At 36.5% G+C, this 15,849-nt stretch overlaps 1 protein-coding gene across 1 annotated transcript in view; it reads right to left on the minus strand.

Annotated features, from left to right (window-relative positions):
• ptgfrnb (prostaglandin F2 receptor inhibitor b) overlaps positions 1-11,253 on the minus strand; it is an 80,704-nt gene extending 69,451 nt beyond the window's left edge. The window contains exons 1-3 of the mRNA XM_059327834.1: positions 10,877-11,253; positions 4,118-4,230; positions 1,965-2,223 (exon numbers count right to left, since the gene is read on the minus strand). Of these exons, the coding sequence (XP_059183817.1) occupies positions 1,965-2,223; positions 4,118-4,230; positions 10,877-10,928 (424 nt within the window). The 5' untranslated portion in view covers positions 10,929-11,253. The remainder of the gene's footprint in view (positions 1-1,964; positions 2,224-4,117; positions 4,231-10,876) is intronic.
• Between the last annotated feature and the right edge of the window lie 4,596 nt (positions 11,254-15,849).

The following is a 15,849-nucleotide window of genomic DNA, read 5'->3' on the forward strand; positions in this document are numbered from 1 at the left end:
TTTCAGTGTATATTTCACTATATTTTGTAGATTTCGTTGTGAATTACATTCAATATATTGTCTGTAAACATATTCTGAAGGTTTTTAAAGAGGGTTTTGTCTATATATCATTCATACCCTGATTTATCCAACATTTTGTGCCTAAAATCATTCATTTTTTATGGCTTTTCACAGTATTTTCTGATTTATTTAATTATAAATGAAGACATCACAATTTTCTTCCACAAAATACTTTGAATCTAATTTATGAAATTTGCTTTATCCAATTTTCAAATGTATTTTTAATGAAAAAATAAGCAAATAAGTGCATATTTAAGGAGTTAACACCTCATTTGCATATCTAAACATTACATTTCAGATAACTTGTAATGCAAAAAAAATTGTCTTAATGTAAATAACAAACTGGGGAGGTTTCATAGTAATATCGATAAGTTAAAAAATACCCCATTAGGTGGTTGTTAATGGAAGAAACAAAACAATTTGTAGATGAATCGATAATAAATAAATAACAGTTGTAGCGTGAGCTTCTCCTCCTACATCACGGCCAGGAAAATGACACCAACTGTTGACAACTGTTCCGCTCATTACAGACATGTAATTTAACATTTCTCCCCGTGAAGTGCTTTCATTATATGCCATATGATATTTATATTCTTTGTTTCTCTGCCCAAACCTCCCTCGTCCTGGCCCTCATACGACACAAGCCAAGTACTCCCACCTGACATCTGCTCCCCACCACCACTGAGTTGAGGTGTGCATGGTGTCTGTGTGGAAGCCAAATTAGACGCCAGTGATTGTCTAAAAGCAGTGGGAGTGTGTGTGTGTGTGTGTGTGTGTGTGTGTGTGTGTGTGTCTGTGAGGGAGGAGATATACATGGTCAGTAGAGCATTAGTAAGTCATGGGGATAGCTGTTAAATGAACCATTGTAGCCAGCTAGCTTCATACTCACTGTAAAACACAGTCAGATAGCCCCAGTCCGAAGATCTACACTTAATATTTGATTATAAAAAAAATGCAGATTTTGCTCCTTGAAACAGAATTTTGATCTCGACACTCAAAGTCTCAGTTGAAACAGACTTAATTAACCCTCTGAACCCCACAACCTGCTGCTGGGTTGAAAGCTAAAACTTTTCTTTTGAAAAAAAAAAACCCAAACATTAAACTTATTATCATAGCCAGAAATTGTCAAAAGTAAATCAATCTAATTTTCATTTTTCAGACAGAACTTGAAGAAATCGTAAGTAACGGACGTTTCAATCAGGGAAAATAAGCAAATCAAAGCTTAAAATAGCAATATTTCATCAAAATCACCGCTTTGTCTCGTTTAAAATTCCGCCAAAAATTAACAGTTTCCACTAACAAGATTCTGTAAAAAACATTAAATTCTGCGCTTCTCATCACAACTGAGAAGCCATGAATGATTCTGCTGAGACCAACAGTCGCATGACAAAAATTCAGTGAAAGTTAGAGTGAACTGCAAGCTGTTTACACAGAGCAGAGGGGAGAGGACAAGAGAGTTTGGAAGTAGAGTGGGTTAAAAAGCAACAAACTCAATTTGTAGAGCCAATTTGATTTTTTCCAATATTGGTAATATCCGTGAGCACTTGGAGAACTGTTGTATGTATAGATATTCAATTTTTTTTCCATTTTTGTAAAATAAATTATCAAAGAAATTCATCTTTTTTTCCTTTATATAAATGTTTTTATGGCATTATTATTGTTTTACTGCACAAAATACTTATGTATACTTAATACTGCTTTTGAGTTCTTATATCTATTTAACTTATATTTATACTTTGTAGTATATATAAATATTGATTATAATACAGTTATATTGGGTGTGAAAAAAAAAAAAAAACCCTGAAACTTCTTGAGCTTCAGAGGGTTAAAAAGGACCCAAAACACACACGCGCACATACACACACACACACACACACACACACACACACACACCTCTCCCCTACCAATGAGTTGGACCGGAGCCTCGTAGTTGCCGCTGATGATGGAGTCGGTGCTCGGTGTTGTACAGAAGTAGACACCGGCGTCCAGCGTCTTCACCTCGGAGATCTTCAGCTCCACCTCGTTGTCCTCGAGACGCACCACCGAGATGTCGCCGGACGCAACACGCTTGCTGAGCGACGCGTGAGAGTAGCCGGCATCAAAGGTGGAGATTATCTTCATCTTCGTCCCGCCCGCCTCCTTGGATATCATCCACTCGAAATCCTGCAGGGAAGAGCAGAATAGAATAGAGTCTTTATTCTCATTGCACGGTAGTATAAAAAAATACGTTAGCACAACGAAACTGAGGCACAGCTCTCCAAACAGTGCAAAAAAGATAAATATTAAATAAATAACCAACCAAGGCATGCACCTACCAAACAAACGAAAAAAAGGAAATCACACAAATCACAAAAGCAAGGGACTATAACATAATAATAATGATAATAATAATGATGATAATAATAATAATAATAAGTCGACTGGAGGAGCACTATATGATCTATATGTTCTTGGTGATTCGTAGAAAAGATATTAAAAGGAGTGAGATTTCCATGACTAACCAACATCCACAGCTTTTGATGTATGTTTTATACCGTTTTGCATATAGCATAACTATTTTATGATCCATTCAGAGCTCCCTCCATGTTCTTGAAAACAGAATACTAAAACATGTCATATTTTATAGAATACAGTGTGTGCGTGTGTTTTTAAATAGAAAAAAAATACAAAATAAATCATTAAATCTAAAAAAGGGGGTTAAGACTTCAGGTTGAGAAATGCACTGAACGCTGGGAAAAATGGATTGTGTATACACCTTGAATAGTGTGACATTATGCCATCATGTATGTGTAAAAGAATATTTTGATTTTAACTGTAAGACCCAGGATGATCTCATGTTCTTTGTACAGTTTTTTAAAAAAACGTAAAAAAGGGGGGCGCCACCAGTGCAACTACTATAACAATAAGTATAATAAAAATAAACACAAAAAAATGATTTTAAGTAGAAAAAAAGAGTGAGGAAAAAAATAATTAATAATAAAATAAAATACAAATAATTACATTTAAAGAAAGGGGGACGCCTCCAATGCTACTACTATTACTAATTAAAAAAACAATACAATAAATTTAAGTCGAAAAAAGACAGTGAGAGAGAATAATAATAATATCTAGAACATTAATAATGGAATAAAAATACAAAATAAATAGATAAGTAATAATAATACAATTAATTTAAGTAGAAAAAAAAAGACAAAAATAAAAAAATAGAATAAAAATGAATTTACTTAAAAAAAAAAAAAAAGAACACCACCAATGCTACTACCACTACTACTACTACTAATAATAATAATTAAAAAGAGAAAAGAAAAAAAAAGTGGTAAAAAAAGTGCAGAATGTTAATGTTAACAAACCTGTCTGAATACTTTTATGTCGTGGTTCATAGCTGCAAAAGTTTTGTACATGTTCTAAAATGTTCTTGTGTTAGAGGAAATGAGAGTGCTTTAATTTGCAATTAAAAAAAGCTGACACTAAGATAACGCTGGTGCAGTGGTCGCCTTAGTGCTGGCAAGACAGGATGGTAAGAGGAAGCGCTGCAGCTGATTTGATTAAATATCAGACGTGGGTTTCTCTACTTCTTCTTTCTAATGGTTGACTTCTCCAGACAGTCAAATTCTTGGACCACAGGTTGTATTTTTGGTGTAATCGTATTGTTCATGCTCTTCTATGCAGATGATGTAGTTTTATTCCTTTCCTAAAAGTGGAGATCATGTTGAAAAACCTTGAGCGGTTCTGACGTTCAGCCCCAGCTAGGCAAGAATCTTTGGCTTTCTTTTTACCTTTTTACCCTTTTATTTTTATTTTTTATCTCCAACTCTGTTTTGGATTGAGTTTTTATTACTATTTTATTGTTTTACTGTTTTTAGTATTTTATTGTTTTCATTGTTTTTACTTATACCTATTTGTGTATGATTTATTCTATTTTAATAACTTTACAGCACATTGGTCAACTGAGGTTGTTTTTAAATGTGCTCTATAAATAAAGTTTGACTTGACTTGACCCTTTAAACCTGCGATCCGTGTTTCATAAATATCCCATACGGAGGTGTAAAAGACTCACCTGCTCACGAGGTCCGCTGTAGTCCTTGACATCACACCTGATGGAGACCGGCTGACCCTCCACCCGGATCAAAGGGCCGGGAGACACCGTCACCACCCGGGCCAAGCACCCATCTGCAGGTACACAGAGACACAACTCAGTATTTCATAACTTCTGCTTGTTTAGAGTTGCTTTTGTTCTACAATCAATTTTACAAGCAGGAAGGAATAAATGAGGCTGAGCTGATAAAACCCCCCGACCTTTATTCTGAAGGCTGAGACGAATCAATGCTCAGCGCAGTGGCTGCATAATAGTGTTAAAGAAACAGAATTTATGGAATGAATATATCTTTTAAATTGGCAGTTCACCCCCAAAATCAAAGCCTAACAGTATTTTCCTTAGTTGTAATTTAATTGTGCTGGGATGCGGTTGGCAAGTGTAGCTTCTGAGAAAGAAAATAGTTCCAACATGAAACTTCTCCTCATAAAGTCAGTGGATTATCTCGATTAACTGATTTCTGAAAACAGACTTCTCTTCTTCTTTTTGGTGCCATCCAGTTCTATTAAATTCTATTCATAGAGAAGTTTATGCATGCATATAAAAACCTGCCTTCATTGGAACATATGGCATTATATAAAATGAAAGAAATACTAAGGGAAGCACTATTTTACATAGTTTACAAAATGTAAATTATATACAATTCTTCCCTTTTTGAAATTTTATTTATTTATTTATTGCATATGCAGATGCATTTGATTACTTAGTTTGGAACAAAAGCATTTCTTTTTTTTTTTTTGCATTTTTTTCTTAAAGGAACAGTACCGCTCTTTATGTTCTTTTCCACAGCCACATGAGAAAACTGCATTTATACATCAACTTTCTCATCTGCCTGCAGGTATTTTTGAATATGCAAAAATAAATTCTCTGCAGCTGATATCTCCAACACTGAGCGTGTGAACCAAAACATCTAGATTGATTAATACAGCTAAACATAAGTTAATTTGGGGGTGAGCTGTCCCTTTAAGGAAAATATCTGATGTGCTAGAAGCCAACCATAAATCTGATAATGTATAAGGACACAACACATATGATCTTAAACACTATTCCAACATGCAAAACCACCATGCACACAGGGCTTGTTGCAGCTTGTGCAGAGTTGAACAGTATTGATAAAGATGATGACCATGCTGAATCCTGAACTGCATTTTTCAAAGTATTTCTGCACACTAACACACTCATGCCCACATCATTTTACTTGGCAGCAGCACCAACCACAGGTTATGTCAGCACTCCTGCAGAAGCAGCAGCGAGAGACCAAGGGCTATAGATATAGATATGAAAGTAACTGCCACTGTTTATCATATCCTGAGTGCCGTTTAGTGACAGTGTGAGGTTCGGTGGGCTCGAGCCACCTGGTTCACATTCCTCCTCCGTCAAAGTTGAGTGTAAAAGTGACATTCCAGCTGAGTGAAGCATGTAGCAACACAGCTCGCTCTGACTGCTCTCTGCATGCTTCCTGGTTGGTGGAATCTTGCTGCAGGCCTCCACAGCTCCCAACCTGACGTCTGCTCTCAGATCAGCTGAAGGTAAAGTGGAGATGCTCCACGCTGCCGGGTTTGTTAATAAACTACAGCTGAACAGGATCAGTTTGTTGGCAGCTTGCCCGGTTACAGTTCACAGTGGAGAAAAAGTCAGCTACTTCTTACCAATACCTGCTGCAAACTGGCTTCAGCCTTTGCTCAGTTTCTTCCAAATTTAAATCATTTTATGTAGAGCAGGAAACTGGATTGGTCACATCGTGGTTATTCAGCTTAATAAGGTCAGTATTAGCACTGATACCGGAGTAATTGCAGAGCACACTGGGAGCGCTGCAGAACCTCTAAAAATAGATCAACAGGTCGGATACGAGCAGCAGACGATCAGACAGGTTGCAGGCAAAACCCCAGGTACTTTTCCTTTAAATTAACCCCTCAGGTCCCAAGTTCAACTCAAAAACCACCTTCTAAACCCTCAGCATTGTTCCAAAACAACCTCACAAAACCTGAATGTTAACGTTTCCGACATAGTTCATTTCTCAGTCTTTGTAGCAGATAGAGACGTCAAATAAAAAAATGTTTTTTTAAATCTATAATAATAATTATCAAATTTCTCCACCTCATGCTTGTGTGTGTGTGTTTTGGGTGATCTTGCAAACGTTGCATCTGGTCTTAATGGGTTAAAATAAAAAAGTTCACATTGGTCAAATTCAGGCATCAAATAAAGCATTATTTTGGTTTCATAATGGCTCAAGTGCTGCAGGTTATACATGCAAATAAAAATATAAAATGCGTATAAAAACCTGCCTTCATTGGAACATATGAATAGCAGTAATACTACAAAATTGAAATTATATATAAATATTTTTCTTCCATCTTTTAATTTAAACATTTTTTTGTACATGCAGGTCCATTTGATTCCTTTTTTTTTTATTTTATTTTATTTTTTTATACATTTTTAACTTTTTTTCTTTAAGGAACAGTAACACATTTTTTTTAATTTTTTAAGATATATAAACACAGAAGATTAATATTCATTATGATGCCTAAAGGCTCAATTCGATTTATATTTTATTTTAAGGTTATGCCATTGTGAGACTGTGGTGTAAAGAAACAGATACATTGTATAGCATGAGATCTTTCTTTCGATTACAATCATTGAAATTTAACGCTCATTTCAAACAATTTCCTATTGTAATTTGTAATCATAATGTATATGATTATGTTTCGATTATATTACTGTTTAACTGTCCTGTTTTGGTGCTTAATACCTCAAAGTATTCACCAAATTAAAACCAACTTTTATGGTTCTGCTTGCAGCCAATCCGGACAAGCTTTTCTGATTTAATGTGACACGTGATTGGCCCACCAGGAAGCCCCGCCCTAAATCATCTATTTTAAGCTAAATGGGAACATAATTAAAAAATTCCACATCATTAGGCAATCAGTTTTTTAAACAATAACCTTCACATTTTGGGCACATTAAACTGTATTTTAATTAGGTTTTTCATGCACATTTACATAAACCATGAGTAAAAACTGTGTGCAGAAAAGAGAAGTTTCTGCAGAAAAAAGAGTCTTCTTACTTGTCCTTTTCACAAAAATCTGAACCAGGATCAGCTTTTGTTTCAAAAAGTGCTTTATAAACAAGCTCTGTGCCTGTATGGTCCATCAATACTTGAGAGACTCCATCAATACTTGAGTTTTTGGCAGCTGGCCTGGTGTTATGTTGTGTGAGCCTGCTGAGTGCGAGCTTTTTCTGCTGCTTTCTGTGCTTTAGTAAGAAACGAGTCACGATGAAATACACGCCACATAAAACCTACTGCATGTTTCTCTATGTGTCAGGAGTGGTCTGTATGCTTTAGATGGTTTAGATAATCTTTGTATCAGACTGATGGATCTTCACACGTTGCTTTCTGACAACCACAGCGTTACTGTAGTGTTGAAAAAGTGATTCATTTAACACTTATGACGTCAAAGGACGCTTCTAATTCTATCATACGCGGGTTGGCGCTGTACCTCAAGCTAATATGACAAAATGATTAATTCATCTCAAGAATTTCCAGCATGAAGAGCATCTGAGGTGCAGAAACCCAAACACACTTTTTTGCATTTCTGCAGCGCCACATCACAGAATCATATCTAGCCGTATGTGGAGCGATGATGGGCCCATTCATCACCTACAAAATAAGAGACTCAGATTTTCTTGGCCAGGTGCTGAGATTTATAGTTTTCAAACTCAATTTCCAGCCCGCCTGCTCTCCGGGAAGGAATAGTGCACAGCCAGCGGAGCCTGAAGACACGCAGACAGTTAAATAATCAAGTCAAGAATCTGGAAAAGACGGTGACGTTTTTATCTCTGTGGAGCGGGCGGGCAGGTGTGAAGCTGGAGGCTTCTTTCACTTTTTCCCATGAGAAGATTGTTCGCATTGTCGAAAAATTATGACGCAACCGATGGGAAAGGCTCAGCTTAGCTTAATTTAGCTTAGCATAAAGACTGGAAGCAAAGGGAAACTGCTAGCCTGGTTCTGTTTAAAGCAAGCGAAAGTGAAGCTAATGCTGGAGTGCATTAACCCATTTAGGCCTAAAACTCCTGGAAAAATACCTGTAAAACCTTTTTAAAATAACCCCCTAAAAATTCAAATTCAACAGAAGTGAAATTCAACAGAAGTGTCAACGCTTCCTACTAAATAATAGATTTTTCAGCATCTCTGTAGCAGATAGAAATGAAATTCAAAAAGTATTTGAGAGCTTATAGCTGTGGCTTTCATGGGAATTTGAGTTTATTTGTCCTTCAATAAAGATTTTTTTTAAAAATCAACGTGTTGCATTGCAACTGTCCCACATGTATTCTGATGCATTTCATTGGCCAAGAGACCGAAAATAGTCGAAAAAAACTACAAATACTACAAAACGACATATCCGCTTTCCCGGCTTTAATGGTAGAATAACCCAACAGCGTCCCCGGTTTTAATAGTAGAAATGTGGTAATGCTTTCCCGGCTTAAACATGATTTCTAATGGCCAGCAGGGGGAGACTGCACTGGTTGCAAAAATAAAGCTGTATAGAAATCTATGAGAAAATGACCCTCATTCTCAATTGATTTATTACCTCAGTAAATATCTTTTTAATGGGTTTATGGTCTAGATCGCTAGTTTCAAGTCTTCCTTAACACAGCATCATGTTCATTTTGATTTTTTTGGTGCCATTTAGACAAAAGTTGAGTAATTAGCTTCAGGGCGTGGCTACCTTTTGACAGGTTGCTATCTTGGTGCACTGTCTGATATTCATCTTGGAACTTTGACCCTTTCACAGTGTGTTTTCAGGTCAAGTTATGCTAATTGTTTCTTTTCTGTCACTTAAAAATGTATTGTTAGGCGTTAAGTTGTACTAAGAGACACACATTTTGAGTTGCGTTAGCTCATACAACTCCTAATTTGTTCTGCATTTGCAGTTTCCAAAAAAAACCAAAATCGTGTCAACCAAAATTCCAGTCTAGAGATCCCAAAACGGTAGGTTTTTAATACATTCAATGTTCTAAAAGATGACTAAATCTGCTCACCAGAATCTCTAAAGCCTACAAATTAGCACGTCATATTGTGCTTGACTTTAATCTGAACATAAAAGTGTTTTATGGGGTGTTATGTGCAGGACAATGTGTTGGCCAGAGAGGTATTTGAGCCAGCAAAAACCTTGCTTTCCCGACTGTGATTCTGACAATCTGGTGTAATAGTTTGTCATTTAAAGAATGATTTAACCTTGACACAATTTCACTGTACATCTCAACTTTCACTCTAAGCAGCACTAGGCTCTCTTGGCCTGACCCGACAGTCAAAAATGCCAAAAAAATTAAAGCTTATTTTCTCATTATCTATTCCAAACCTCAAAACTGTAGCTGTTAATGGGTGTCAGATGTTATGCATTTCAGGGGTTGTGTTAAAATGTCTACATATTGCTGGTTCCACAGTTGAACAGAGGCCATGTTAAGGGAAGTAATTTGTTCTCTGTGCAGCGTCAGAATACACACACCTACAGAAACACACACCACAGGAGAGCTGGCGACATTTGATCATCTTACACTGCACTAATTTAAGCCAAGGCTCTCTCTCACAGACACATAGGAGAGCCTCTATGGCATTCACTGTTATGCTCACAAACATATGGCAACCTCAGTATTTGTTAAGCCCTGTTCTGCCTTGTTTGGCCCTGAGGAAGGCCAATAAACAAGCCCTGGTTTGTCCCTGTGACGAAAACCAGTCTAATGACTAAGCACTGGCCTGGATCTTTGGTTCAAACCAGTCGGATAATTAGTCAGCCTGGTTTGACTCTGGTATGACTACACGAGAAAAAAAAAAAGGCTAATCATGATGGCCAGCTCAGCTTGACTCCCCAGCAGGATAATGGGACCATGTCAGAGCCAGTCACCTCATGTTGGACCATTAGTCTTTATGGAAGTTCATGGAAGTCCTCTTGGATAATGAGAGCATGAACAGGGCGGACATTAAAGTTGGAATATTTTCTCTCCTTGTGATTTTAAAAAGTGATATCTCCACTGTATCTTCTCCCCACATTAATATGAGAAAAGGGAGGGTTTCCCTTTAATGTCTTATCATTATGGTATGCTGGTGTTTTTTTAATCAAGCTCAGTGAACAATTGGTCACCCATCAAAATGGACTCACATTATTATTTAAACACAACTATAAAACAGTAGAGTAAAGGTTGGGATATATCAAGAAACCTCATGCCAAACCTCGTTAGACAAATTGCTATTTTGCCATTTTTGCTTCTCGTCACACGTGGTTATCTCTAAAAACTCATCTTTTTCAATTTTGTCAACGTCTTACATTCACTTTCAAATTCGGCATCATTCAAAACACCCAACTACAAGTATTTTTCACTTAAATGTTAACTTTTTAACCCTTTTCGGTTGTAGCACCTCCGAAGTTAGTCTATGAAAATACACCGTGGGAAGCAGCAGCTGGCGGTGCGAACCAGTTGAAAATGTTGAAATTAATATAAATCAAGCGCTGTTTGATGGATTAGATATATGCCGAATTGTCCAGTAGATGTTAAAGACACAGAAAATGCTTAAATTAATTTTCCACAGTGCATACACGTTTGCCGACAAGCAATCAAACATTAAAATGCCACATTTCTAAGCGGGGTTCTGCTCTAATTGCTGGAGAATGCCGACACGTATCTGAGTTAATTAGCTATCAACAGTCAAGCAAAGACGTTTCTTACCGAGCATTAAAAGACCAAAGACGAGTGTGAGGAGACAGTTATCCATTTTCATCCCTCTCTTCTTCCACTCTTAGCAGCTTTTCCTTAATTTCCCCCCGTTTTCTTTGTCCTGTGTGTGGGGTAACACCAGTCCTCTCCCGCCGCTGTCGGTCAATCCAATAAAAGTGTTCAGATGTGAGCAGTCGGTGCGCACCGTGCACCGGGCGGAGCCGCCGAGCAAAACGGATGCACACACGCGTTATTCCTAATCCCGTTAAACGGAGTCCAAATCCCGACTGGAGCGTTTACACGGTCCACACACACACTGACACTGAACCGGTTTAACGTGTGCATGGGAATGAGGGCGAGACTGATAGTGAGGGAGAAAGAGAGAGAGAGAGAGAGGCTGATAGAGGAGAGAGAGAGAGAGAGAGTGGCCGGAAGTTAGGTGACGGGCTGGAGGAGGAGTGGAGGGAAGCAGGGAGGTCCCAGGTGGAGAGAGAGAGATTTCCCTTTATCAATCTCAAAGTGTCTACCGCTTTATGGTGCACATATTAATCTTAATTACATGTCAGATAGTGTCCAGTCAGACTGGACCACCCCTGGTATGATAAATTCCTCCCTCATAGAGTCTAATTTACTGCCACTGCTTGTATATTAGTGGGCTGTAAAACCAACATATCAGTGTTTGCAGTGTGTGCACAATTTTCTTCTTAATCCAGGTGGAAAAATGATAATTTTATATCCTGTTTAAACTGCCTTGAAGGTAAATTCATAATTGGAGACAGGAACCAGTTAGTTTAGCTCAGCAAACAGACTAGTCGTCTCGTAAATCTCCAAATTGTTGATTTTACACTTGTTTTTTTGTGTGTGTGGTTTTTTTTACACAATATATAATGCCCAAAATGTTGCTTTGCTTGATTAAGAAATGGTGGTAGCAATTTTTTTAATTATTATTATTTTAAATAAATAGAAACTGAACAGTAATGATGTTTATTGAGCTATTTATTTTATTCCTATTAATTCTTTATATTCTCAGTTATCATTTATGTCATTGGCTGACAATGTAACTCATTGTATAATAATGTTAAATATTATTTATTATAGTTTTATGTTGGAAAAAGTAGCTCCCTGGGTTAATCAGTGCACAATCCACATAAAAAAAGTCTATTTTTCAATCAAGCTAAAAAAAATTAAAAAAAAATACTATATCAGCCACCATATCAGTTATCAATTTATTTCCCCCTCTAAAATCAGTCTTGGACTCAAAAAACCCAAATGGTCGGGCTCTAGTATAAAGCTGTTTTGTATGTATTGCCAATCTAAAACTAAGCTCTTTTAACGGGTAATAAACCATATTTCAACATCATTTTATTCCCCCTGCAGGCTGACACATGACTGTTGTCAGTTACAGTCTGTGGTGTATTTACACAGACCCGCTGGGCAGGGCAAAGTTCACCACCCAGACAGAGGAGGTGAGGAGCTTGGGTTAGTAACCTCGGAGGTGAGAGGTTAAAACGTCCCGGGTCATCTGCTGCCATACCTTTGAGTGTCCTATTTTTAAACAGTGTGTGTGTGGCAGCGAGGAGTCACGTGTGCAGCCTTCTACTGTATGTGGTCTCAGCGAGGAGGCATCTGTTCCTCACACAACATCTGCTCGGAGTGACACACACCGGACACACTGTTATTTTACTGCCCTGCTCCCCTATCACTCATTAACCAGCTCCTGGATTCTTGGCACTAGATGTGGTTTTAATGGACTAACAGACTTTTGTTTCAAACCAGTCACTGCCAGCCACCTCAGATATGACGCATTAATGCGATAAACCTGAAATATTTTTTTTTCCACTGGAGACTGTTGACTGTAAGAAAGCAGATAAAGCTGCAGGGAAACAATAATGAGCTAATAAACAGTCAGGTTGAGTCAGAAAACCAGCATGTTGGTTTTGGGCTACTCACCTATATGACTTAATTATATATATAATATAATTTTTTTTTTCATTTTGACTTACTCTATCAACATTTTGAACACAAAAAACACAAAAAAAGACAAAAAAACACACAGAAACACACAAAATTACAAAAAACACACTCAAAACACAACAAATACATAATAAAAATACAAAAACACACAAAAGTTACAAAACACACACACAAAAGCACACAAAATTACAAAAAACACACTCAAAACACAACAAATACATAATAAAAATACAAAAACACACAAAAGTTACAAAACACACACACAAAAGCACACAAAAACACAAAGAAATTACAAAAAAACACACAAAAAAAAGTAAACACAAAAGGTTGCACTACAAATGCTAAATGCACAAAGCTAAATTAGAAAAATCTGTGCAAAAAAAAAGCAAAATCATGTAACTATACTTGGTCGAGGTGTTTTTATTTTTATTTTTTTACCTTTGCTGAAAAATGGTTGATGCATTAAATTGGACACGGAAACTTCTGGAAAAGCCAAAACTTTAGAGAAACCAGTCACTGCCAGCCACCTCAGATATGACGCATTTATGCGATAAACCTGAAATATTTTTTTTCCACTGGAGACTGTTGACTGTAAGAATGCAGATAAAGCTGCAGGGAAACAATAATGAGCTAATAAACAGTCAGGTTTAGTCAGAAAACCAGCAGGGCGTCAAAACCTTCGTGTATTAGAGGAAGTTAGTAGTACTGCTTGTAGTTTTAGTGGTAGGAATGGTTTTAAAATGAATTATATCTTTATATACATATACGGACATTAATTGTTTGGGGAATTTTTGTTGAGAAAAATGGATTCTGGCAACAGCAGTCATTAAAATAAATAAACAGAACAAAAAAACACAAACAAAACAAATGTATGCAAAATAAATAAATAAATAAATCACAGAAATTGATCTGACAAAATATTTGCATTGATCACCAACATTTATTGAATTAAACATTTAAATTAAACTAATTAAACTATTAAAATTTAATGAATTTTGATTAATGGCAGATATTAGCATCCCATTGTCAAGATTGTGTGAACTTTGTGTGATTTCACCTCACATGCAAACACACTGACCTACTGCAGAGAACATGGAGCTACAGCGCCACCTGCTGGCCGCAGAAATATGCCTTTGACAATACCGATTCAGGAAATAGTGGTAATGTTTAAATCTGGACTGACATCTTAAAGGGGTTGAGGGTGATTTTTGATTTGGTGTTTTCACTGTGCAATATATGTTATCACTATATTCCCCCCTTTACTTGTTAGTTAATTGTTTTTTTTCTCCTATTTATTACCTGCAGCGACTTGCAAATATATGGCATTCCTCAGTCCATAACTTGAAAGGCTTTTTCCTTAAAATAATTTTTTCTCACTCTGAGCCACAAATCTTCACTTCAGCAGCACTTACATATCCCAAACCTTCCAGTTTTCTCACTTATAGAACACGCAAATTACACACAAATCATGGCAAAAATGAGATATTAGTTCTTTTTTAATCCTATTCCCCTGCAGCATTCCCCTTCAAATGAGAAGATAAAAAATCATACTGTAGAAACTGCATGAAACCTGATTAGCTTGACATTCAATCCAATGCTGAAATAAAAATCACAATTTTGATCACAACTAACTGACCCAGTGTGCACGAAGCTACAGCACCATCTAGTGGACATAATGTGTCAATGCAGGTTTAAAAACGGGAAACATTTGAAAATGTGGTTGTCTTCTCTCTATTTTTTCCCCACATCATATTATTATATACAGTACAGGCCAAAAGTTTGGACACACATCTTCTCATTCAATGCGTTTTCTTCATTTTCATGACTATTTACATTGTAGATTCTCACTGAAGGCATCAAAACTATGAATGAACACATATGGAATTATGTACTTAACAAAAAAGTGTGAAATAACTGAAAACATGTCTTATATTTTAGATTCCTCAAAGTAGCCACCCTTTGCTTACTAGAATATAAGACATGTTTTCAGTTATTTCACACTTTTTTGTTAAGTACATAATTCCACATGTGTTCATTAATAGTTTTGATGAATCTACAATGTAAATAGTCATGAAAATAAAGGAAATGCATTGAATGAGAAGGTGTGTCCAAACTTTTGGCCTGTACTGTATATGTTGACTTAAACATGCATGCTGTTTCTAAAGTTTCCTCCCCAAAAAAATGCTCTTCTTCTTCTTCTTCTTCAATGTAAAGCACTCCTGTAGCGATTACAGATGTCTCTTATAGTTATGTACTTACTTGATTCCTGTGGTCTAAGGCCAGAACCTTCAGGTTTAATGCACTTATTGTAAGTCGCTTTGGACAAAAGCAACAGCTAAATGACATGTAATGTAATATAATGTGCAATCTATTAGAATTAAAGAATTCTGCATGCATTGTTACATGCAACCAAAAAATCATCAGGAATCGAGCAAAAGAGAAGTAACTTCCCACTCTAAAAAATCAACATGCACTACTACATGATTATAGGAACAACATATATAATTAGGTAGCAAAAAAGAAGCAAATGCAATAAAAAAAATACTATGTATATTTAGAAGATACACTGTACTATGATAGTGCTCAGCACCATATTGTGCACCAGTGTTGAAAGACAAGGTGATAATTGCATGCACTGTCAGACAACGTGTCAGAATGTGCTTTGCATACATTAACATAGAATATATTTTCTGCAGGTTTTATTCTCAGCTGATGTGTTAAATCAGAGGTATAAGGTCCCGGCTTGTGCAAACTGGATAGCTTTTTTTATGCTTCTAGACAAATGTCTAAAGTTTCATAATAAAACAATTGTTAATGCATTATTTTGGAGGGCACAATATAGAGGAATCAAAGGTGTGAAAATAAGCAGCAGAGTGTGGGTGTAAAGTAAAAAAGCACCAGAACACAATGAGGCACAGAAGGAGGAAATAAAAATATAAAATCCCTTTAAATTGATGAAAAAAATGAGATCACTTTAGCTGCAAACATGTCAAATTTTGTTAACTTTGGTT

This window comes from Centropristis striata, chromosome 24 (assembly GCF_030273125.1).
Source record: "Centropristis striata isolate RG_2023a ecotype Rhode Island chromosome 24, C.striata_1.0, whole genome shotgun sequence".
In the NCBI taxonomy this organism is placed as follows: domain Eukaryota; kingdom Metazoa; phylum Chordata; class Actinopteri; order Perciformes; family Serranidae; genus Centropristis; species Centropristis striata.